This window comes from Opisthorchis viverrini, assembly GCF_000715545.1.
Source record: "Opisthorchis viverrini unplaced genomic scaffold opera_v5_202, whole genome shotgun sequence".
NCBI lineage: Eukaryota > Metazoa > Platyhelminthes > Trematoda > Opisthorchiida > Opisthorchiidae > Opisthorchis > Opisthorchis viverrini.
In genome coordinates, this window is record NW_008751858.1 from 943,707 (window position 1) to 953,231 (window position 9,525).

Sequence of the window (9,525 nt, forward strand, 5' to 3'; positions counted from 1 at the left end):
TTAGGACGATCTAGGGACTTAGAAATGAAAAAAATGAACAGGACAGATAACTGTGAAATGCGAAGAACGGGATAACTTTTTGAATATGATGGACCAAGAATAGTAAACCACAATAAATGAAGAAGGGTAGAAGTTTTTAATACTATGCTTAAACAGTAAAGAAAATGATAATAGTAGGTGAATACAAGAAGGGGTATGATAAGTGTGAACAAGGTTCCCAATGAGAGAATAGGAGAAACATTATATTCAAATACGGACCCCACTACTCGTACTTTAGGTTGATCACTGTGATCTTGGCGTGAGGTCGACGGAATTTAACAAGTTATCCATAAAATAGAGATTCAAATAAGTCCCCAGTTAAAATCAGGGAGGTTGTTTCACGAGTGCTGGTTGTTTTTCGCACATCGTGATACAAAACTATGGGCGGTTGAATAGCTTAATTTACCTCGAAATAGTTTGAAAAAACATTTTACAACGTGAAATTCTGTAGTTAAATTCTCACAACCCGAGCAATTCCATCAGTGCCGCCAATTCACTTACTTTTTCGCAGAAGTCTTCGGTATACGGGGCTACCAGAATAAATTCTGCGGAGCAACACACAAAAATTCTCTGATGAGCAAAGTAAAAGTATTGATGCTGGTGTGAGGAAAGCAGCAATGTTTCCGAAAGTTTCCTTGCCGTATAGAGTGTTCAAAATTGTAAGGGTTACCTGTGTGAATTACTCGTGACAACTGGAGGCACTTATCTTCGGATGATTGACAAATATCGAGTCTGCTTTTACCAGCCAGGTTTTCATCACTTTGTGCTCACGAACACAGACTAACCAACCTGACTGCTGCTACGTGTTTAAGGCGATTTTGAACCAGCTGTCGAACCACTCCTGAGCCGCAGTTGGAACAGAAACAGAATTGCTCCTTTGAGGATGACATGGAACAGAGTCGCGGTCAACTAGGTCTACACATTTTATTTCCAGTAACCATCTGTTTGCACAACTGCATTGCTCCAGATATTAGAAAAATGAATAACAGGTCAATCTCAGCAAAGCGCTGATAACTAATCGTTTCGTTCATTAGCTGATTCAAACAGCAGAAAAGTCGATTTACAAAAGGTAAGCCTAGCTTTCTGTACTCACAAAAAGCGGTTACTTCGGTGACCAAGACCGGAATTATCGACGCTCGACCATTCATGTGAAATTCAAGCAGGTCATTCCGACATTTCTAGATATTTCGTACCTCATCGTTTATTTTGCGTGCTTGTCAAGCAGCAGCCAATAGAAACTTTGTCCCACAACCGTAATATTTACCATACTCTGTTTCTAGCCGAATGTACTGGCCAGTTTAGAAAAGGGTTGGTTACTTTATACTCACGGTTATTTAAACAAAGTAGCACGGCTTTCTGCGACGTTAGACTGGTTATCGTATCAACGCACACGGTGATGATACCTTCCCTCCAGTTGGTGAGAAGTTTAAAAGTCTGGTGACCATACCATCCACCAAATGCTCAACGGTACTTAAACCCAAGTCGCAGTACGATCTCCAAGGAGTTGTAAGATCTTAGGCGCTGTAGGTTGCTCATACATATCTGCAGTATGTGTTCTAGGCACTTTCCCTATTTCGGCATACGCTGTAATTCTTTGCATTTCGAAATGGACCATAATCCTTGCCGGATTTTATGCTACAGACATGCAGTTTTGAACGAATTACTCAGGTGAGTATCATCTACACCTTGCATTTATAGCTAAATTTAGTGGAGTGCGCTACACGATGGTCACGTCAACTTTTATTTGGAATGATACTCTGGACATCGGAAAGCTATGGTCAGGATCGAGAGAGCTGTGTTGCTGGGAAATTGAAATGTTCTTTATTGTTGCAAAGCAGCAAACATCCGAAGTTGGAATTATACCATTATCACGTAATCATTCGTCCTGAAGATACCAAACAACACTTGAGAGTATCAGGAAAAAATATAATTTCCCACCACGTTTGTAAATGCTCCAAAATCATTTGAGGAAAAAACTAAAAGGAACTAACACATTACTTGGGGTTTCATATAAGACCACCACAAATTCTTGTTTACTCTAGCTCACTTTTAGAGCGAGTATTTATTTCCTTGATGATGCTTTCCAAAACAGATGCGGAACACAACCTTGTACAATCGCAAACGTGAAACATTCGAGTTTTATTAAGGTGCTTTCCTCGAGTAACAAGCTCCCTCCATTTCCTTGATGATGCTTTCCAAAACAGATGTGGAACACAACTTTGTACAATCACAAACGTGAAACATTCGAGTTTTATTAAAGTGCTTTCCTCGAGTAACAAGCTCCCTCCAGATCGGAATAGACATTCCCTCGTCAAGTGCCTAGCTAGTTCGCACTCTTATTGAAAACACATTCTCTACACTAAGGCACTGCGATAATCTCAACCTGATGACTCTTGCGGCTGTGACTGGGCTTTCTTTGATCGCAGGAGTAATTCAGTCGGGAAAACTTGCACAGAGAACATGAACAAACTAAAGATATATAACTTTGTATGGACTTCTCAGCAGAAATATCCCAACTAGAGACGAACCGACTACTCCTTCTCTACAAATGAAGCAGACGAAATAAAGCAATGAAGGCTTTGGGATAGTTTAGCTAACTACATATACGCTCTGGTTTCACCCCCTGATTGCTCTGTGGTTTAGCTTAAAACACATCCTTCGTTTGCAATTAAGAAGACTTTTTGCGAGATTCAGAAGGTATAAAAAGTGCGACTATCATTCAGTTAAATTGTCTTGGTTTGTCTCTGCAAACTTCCTTGCTTTTCATTCTTCAATTTTCCTCATTTGTTTCAACCAGCCAAAACAGTTCTGCTGGAATTTGACGATGATATCCAGTCTTTTAGAAGCGTGAACTATGTTTCTGAATAACCTAATATACACATAAGCTGAGGATCCACTAAAGCTTATTTGGGCCTTTTTTCCACGAAAATGAGAAGCAGATATTCGTTGAGCCGTGGTTGCATAACTGAACGGTAGGACCCCTGAAATTCATCGAGGAGTTGTAAAAGCTGGTATACAACTGACACATGAATGGACTGAAAGAATAGAAGGTCGATTTAACTCACGAGGATGTGGTACTTGTGGAACTTCCATTGCATCGACCTCTAAAGATCAACAGTAGAAGCGCTTTTATTTGTTGTTTGCAGATCACGCCCAGCGGTCCAAATAAATAAAATTTAAGATAAAACAGGTTAAATAAGGTGGTATGGTACATTTGTGCAATGCAAAAATGTACACAAAGCTTCAATACAAGAAAATGTTGCTGTATGTGAAACGAAACGGAGTTCAGTAGTGTACCACACAGAAGAATATAACTGCGCTTTCGCCTACGTGATATACCAACATGTATTCAGTTTAACTATTTCAAAATAAATATGTGCTCAAAACCAGTTAGATCTGGAACCGATTGAATGATATCGCACGCGCTGCTAAAATTACCAAAAATAAAACCAGATAGAAGAACAGTAGCATGTTGATGCAATAGAAAATTGAGGAGTGAACTGACCGTAGATGTCCTCTTTTTGTCCTTCACCACAGGTTGTCATACACCTCCTTTTCCCTCCGTTGATGAGCCGGTTGAGGTACCACATTAGGAAATCATAAGATGAATCATCCGGAGCGTCCTTCGGGAGTTTGGTGGTGTCCACTTTAACCTTGAGGTTAATTTGTAAGTGAGTTTCCTGCGGATAATCTCGGGTGAAAGTGCAGCTTGAGAGTAATCCATTGGCCCAGTACTCCGCCGAATGACTACGAAGCTAGCAATAAATATTTTTTGCAAAACATTACGAAAGAAATATCGACGTTTCATCGTTGTATGTAGAATGATCGACAAGGTTTGAGTCATAATGTCCATAACACATCCACCAGAAGCCTTGTCCACAGAAATAATTTTGTAAGAGTATAATGAAATTTCCTGGTAAAGGAAAGCCTATTCATGGGACGTGGAACATTTCAAATGTGAAGATGGTTCGGCAGTTCTTTGTAACATTGTTCGGATGTTACATTGACGCGTGTTCGGCTACCACTGTAACGGTTGATGCTACTGAGGAGGCATGCGAGTAGTGTTTTCTCGTAAATACGTCTCTTGAAAGGTGAGATCTATTACGGAATTTGTGGAGCCGCATTGTAGCATTTGCTTGCATTTGAGTAAGTCAATGAATATCTAGGAAAGTTTAGGAAGACGCGTTCAGGGAGAAGCTGGATATTCAGTTTTGGTAAAATGCATGCATATGAGAGTTTTGCTTCCCTGTCCATTAGTCTATAACTGGTCAGTTGGCGTTTCCCTAATACACAACTACGCAGCGAAGGTCTTCTTCCTTTCACCACCGGAAGGAGGAACCCTTTTGAAGATTGCGGAAGTAAAGCAATGGCGGTTCGATGGCGCCTATGTGAGTCAGTTATCAATGAGCGCCCCGAAAATATTGTTGTGCATGTTCTCTAATCTTGTCGGACGTAAAAAGGCTTTTGAGACGGTTTTTATACTAGATGTCCCTGTTTTGGAGTGCTACTGAAAGTGGGTGGACGCGTCCACGGAGGTTAGTCCTTGGTCGTACACCGCCATGTAAAATATCAAGTCCGCATGTGTCCATGGCCAGTCTGACACTAAGTACTTAGAACCGTAAAACTACAATACCTCCCTTGAGATTAAAAATACAACACCCAAGTCTCTACACTTGATTTTTCACGCTTATTGCATAAACTCTTGGCGCGTGAAACGTAGGCCGATGGGCTACATTCCGGTAGTAAGTATAGGGAAACGATAAAACAAGGACACAACCCTCAATAAGAGAATGGGTTTCCAAAGCGCGGAAAAATCGCAAAGTTTTGTAGTTCTTGTTATTCTGAGATATTGAGCTACCCCTAATGCGTACCATGAAATGCCGGCCGACATCTGTTCTTGCCAAAAGCACTGTCCCAAGGTAGTGATTTATGGTCATCCTTGACAGTGTAGGACTGAAGGGGAATGTTCTCCAGCTGATAAAACAAGGACACAACCCTCAATAAGAGAATGGATGTTCAAAGCGCGGAAAAATCGCAAAGTTTTGTAGTTCTTGTTATTCTGAGATATTGAGCTACCCCTAATGCGTACCATGAAATGCCGGCCGACATCTGTTCTCGCCAAAAGCACTGTCCCACGGTAGTGGTTTATGGTCATCCTGACAGTGTAAGACTGAAGGGGAATATTCTCCAGCCTACCACTACTTCTGTGGCCGTACGAAAGAAGCATATGTTGAAATTCTTGAACACCAACTCGCCCAATGTCCAACCAATTTACTCAAAGAAAATTAGGCGTGATTGTAATAAGAAACAACAATATGATAAGGAAAGGCCACAAAACTTAGAACGAATCACAAGTTATCGTTACTCTTTATTAATTGAGCATGTTACCAATGTGGAAAGAAATAAGAAATTCCTTTCGAAGGGTTGGCCGGGATAAACGGAAACTCTGTGCTGGATTTTGAAGATAAGCTAGGCTTTACAGTTCACTCTTGTGGAGTCAGAGGCGAATTACTTTTTTGTTAAAAAAATGCGTTAGTCGGGCAGTTGCCTAATACGATTATCATGCTTTTGAGAGAGAAGTTAAAGATCTCTAGATCTTTAAGACTCCAGTTCTGCATTGCAACGTGCTCATCATGAGCACTCCTTCCTAAATTTGAACGGATCTGGTGATCGGGGAGGTTCTACTTGAAGCCATATTTTGTGTATAATAGATTGGAAACAGCCACAACTGAAGGTAGCTGATTCTAGAGCTGGCCAGCTAATTTTAATACCAAGATAAAAAGCACAAACAGATATGTTGAGCTGCTACGAAATAGATCATGGACGATCACGTACGCAATTATGACCAACAGCACTCCTCAAAGCCTGACCGACAATTCCACAAAAGAGTTATGAAGTATCGCATAATACATCNCTTAGAACGAATCACAAGTTATCGTTACTTTTTATTAATTGGACATGTTACCAATATGGAAATAAATAAGAAATTCCTTTCAAAGGGTTGGCCGGGATAAACGGAAACGCTGTGCTGGATTTTGAAGACAAGCTAGGCGTCACAGTTCATCCTTGTGGAGTCAGAGGCGAATTCATTTTTTGTTAAAAATCCGTTAGTCGGGCAGTTGCCTAGTACGATCATCATGCTTTTGATAGAGAAGTTAAAGATCTCTAGATCTTTAGGTCTCTAGTTCTGCATTGCAACGTGCTCAACATGAGGACTCCTTCCTAAATTTAAACGGATCTGATGATCAGGGAGTTTCTATTTGAAGCCATGTTTTGTGTATAATAGGTTGGAAACAGCCACAACTGAAGGTAGCTGATTCTAGAGCTGGCCAGCTAATTTTACTACCAAGATAAAAAGCACAAACAGATATGTTGACCAGTTACGAAATAGATCATAGACGATCACGTACGCAATTACGACCAACAGCACTCCTCAAAGCTTGACCGAGAATTCCACAAAAGAGTTATGAAGTATCGCATAATACATCTGGTCCGCATCAGAAAATGATGGTAGGACTTATGAATGATTTACGATTTATTGAACATGCTTGGGTGAGCGTTCATCGTCTGTGTTGACGATGGTAGACAAGTGTGGATTGCTCATGAAGTTAAAGCAATAATCGAAAGGTGCTGTCAATCTATTAACGCTTGTCCTCGGCAAAGCGCGATCCAACAACTGCTGCAGGCCGGCAAAGAACACGGTCGGGTCAGATCCGGGTGCCATCCTGGCCGTCTTGAACCGCCTCATAGCCTCCTGGCGGTCGGACGGTGTGCCGAACTCCGCTGCAAGGACTTCCTTCGCGGCGCCCCAGTCCATCTTCTGAGGGCCTCTTCCGGCCGCATCCAGGGCTGCCTTTGCCCGGCCCCTCAGGAGGGTCTTCGGCGCTGCCAACTTACCCCGGTCGGTCTCCAGCCCGGCAGCCTCCGTAACTTCCTCAAAGTCCTCCAGGAAGGTCCGAACATCCCAATCCTCAAAGAGTTGCGGCCATGGGATCTTCATCCTTATCCTGTTCACGGTACCAAATAAGAGGAAGAAGGCCTTCGCTGCGGAGTTATTTATTCGGAAATGCCAACTGACCGGTTACAGACCATTGGACGGTAAGGCAGAAACCTAATCTGCATCTTAGTTAAAAAAACTGGACACAGATCTTCTCCCGAACGAGTCTTCCTAGAGATTCGTTGCCTCCACTCATTCGTCGGTCAAATCCAAGCAAATGCTACAAAGTGGCCCCACGAATTCCGCAACAGAATTCCCTTTTTCAGTCGACGCAAAGCGAAATTCTACGAACAACACATACAACTCGCGTGCCTCCCGATCAGTAGTACCACCGTTACACTGGTACTATTATCCAACTAAAACTTTATTCAATTGGTCTCAATCAACTCATGCATTTATGAACTGCCAGTACTTGGTCATCCCGCTGAGGGGAAAACTCTTCCAGTTAGAAATCCGGTGTTGTGTTCCGCTAAACACAAACCCCCCGGAATTGCCAATACAATTCTCCCTTAAGAGTGGATATCCATTTCAGGCGGGAGCACCTACGTTGGCGGCCATGTTTCTAGTTTTAAAGGGGCTCGAAAAAATAACACTCAGATCACTTGATATTTTCACCGCCTGGATTTAAACTAAGCCATTTCATCTTCACTTGATCCGGTGCACCTACGCACAACAGTCGAAAGATTTGACGTTAGGCTGTACTCTTTACTAAAATGGACTTGGCCACTAAAGTGCCTGCTTAATGCTAGCTAATCGTTTTGACCTCTGGTTGGACTTGGACTGTAAAGATACCCGGCACCAAGCCAGTGGAGGAGGTTGTGAAAGTCTCGAAACGACAGAATAACACGGAAATAGAGTTACTCGAAGAATTCAGCTGTAATGAACCTCTTTATTCATTTCATACGGCGGACAGAAAGAGTGGTGAACATAAATAGACTGAGGAATGTTTTTAAGCCACTACGGTAACTGTAATTTCCAGTCCTTGAAATCCACACAATAGGCGGGCGTGTGGCACCATGCCCAATTAGTTGCTGAAATCCTGAATTCCACTGGACCCCAACCCAACCCACAGTTTGCGCGCTAAAGAGTAATTTCACATGCAAGAGCGATCTTTTCAGACTACTGTTTGGAAGGTTAGAAGCATCATGTATGATATTTTTGTTTCCATCTCTATCATGACCTCCAAACGTCCATAGGCAAAGCTTACAAGACGACGGTTGCAGGCTAACCCATGTGAGTCTGCCACCTCCGGATAAACTTTACAAGAAATCTGGTCCGTTCCACGTGGTTTCTGAGTTGCCGAGACCCGTTGCTTTCATTATATAAAACAATTAAACCAATAAGCTGTTTTCAGTTCTGCGGGGGTCTGGCGCCAAGTGCTAATCATCAGCGTAAAAGTGCCAATTTAAACATTTGGCATCAATGAAATTAGGGATGCGTTCCTACTTTCTGGAGCCCATTTAGCCGAAACATATCCTTGTGGGCCAACTGAAAGAGGTTTTGCAAGGAAGTTCAACATGCCATTTAACCAGATATCAACTTTACTTTAAGACATCTGCTCCTAATCTNTGACAGAAGGCAGAAGTACATAGGACTCGCTGTCATGTGACCAAGAAGATTTTGCCCGTTCTCGGAAATTGGGCGAGTCCCTCTAATCACATTCTTTATTTAGAAGGTAGAAGATTGGGTGCTGCTCAGTTTTTGGAAGCTAGATTCACCTTATTAATTCCATGGTGAGGCATGTAACTCTCCTTTCGAGGTAGTTCAAAAATACCCCAATCAAGGAAACTCAACGTTCTTGAAGTATTATTGGCAAGTCATGTCAAGCCAGTGTCTCGCACCCAGAATAACTGCAGAGCATTTCTGAGGTTATGACGGTTGTATTGAATAAGTGAACTTCTAATCAGGTTTTTACACAATCACCGTCCATTTCGCGCACGATTTTATTTTCGTTTTTGACCTTTTTGGCTGGAACCAATGCCAGAATGATTACTAGCAGACAACTTATCCGTTCACTCTGTTTTTCCAAGCTGTCATCAAACTGAGATGGTGAATAGAAAAGCTTTGGATTGATCAAAATGTTTATTCACTCATAGACCTCCTTTACTTAATGAAGAATAATACGACGCCTGGCTTAGCTAATCGTCTAAATTTAGTGGAAAAAATGCGACTTCTAATTACCAAACGCACACCTCCGGCTGTTCAGGGCACTACCCCCAGTCTGATCTTGTTTTCTAATGTAACGACTCCTACTGGTGAAAGGAAGAAGGCCTTCACTGCGGAGTTATTTATTCGGAAATGCCAACTGACCGGTTACAGACCTTCGGACAGGGAGGCAAAACCCTAATCTGCATCTTAGTTAAAAAAAACTGGATACAGATCTTCTCCCGAACGAGTCTTCCTAGAGATTCGTTGCCTCCACTCATTCGTCGGTCAAATCCAAGCAAATGTTACAAAGTGGCCCCACGAATTCCGCAACAGAATTCCCT

General features: G+C 42.1%; 1 protein-coding gene across 1 annotated transcript in view; it reads right to left on the reverse strand.

The window, feature by feature from the left end:
* Positions 1-554: 554 nt before the first annotated feature.
* The window catches only part of T265_14478 (hypothetical protein), a gene marked incomplete at both ends in the record, with an annotated part of 12,389 nt that continues 3,418 nt past the window's right edge, over positions 555-9,525 (reverse strand). Inside the window, 2 exons of the mRNA XM_009173827.1 lie at positions 555-584; positions 3,545-3,794. Coding sequence (XP_009172091.1) covers positions 556-584; positions 3,545-3,794 — 279 coding nt within the window. The remainder of the gene's footprint in view (positions 585-3,544; positions 3,795-9,525) is intronic.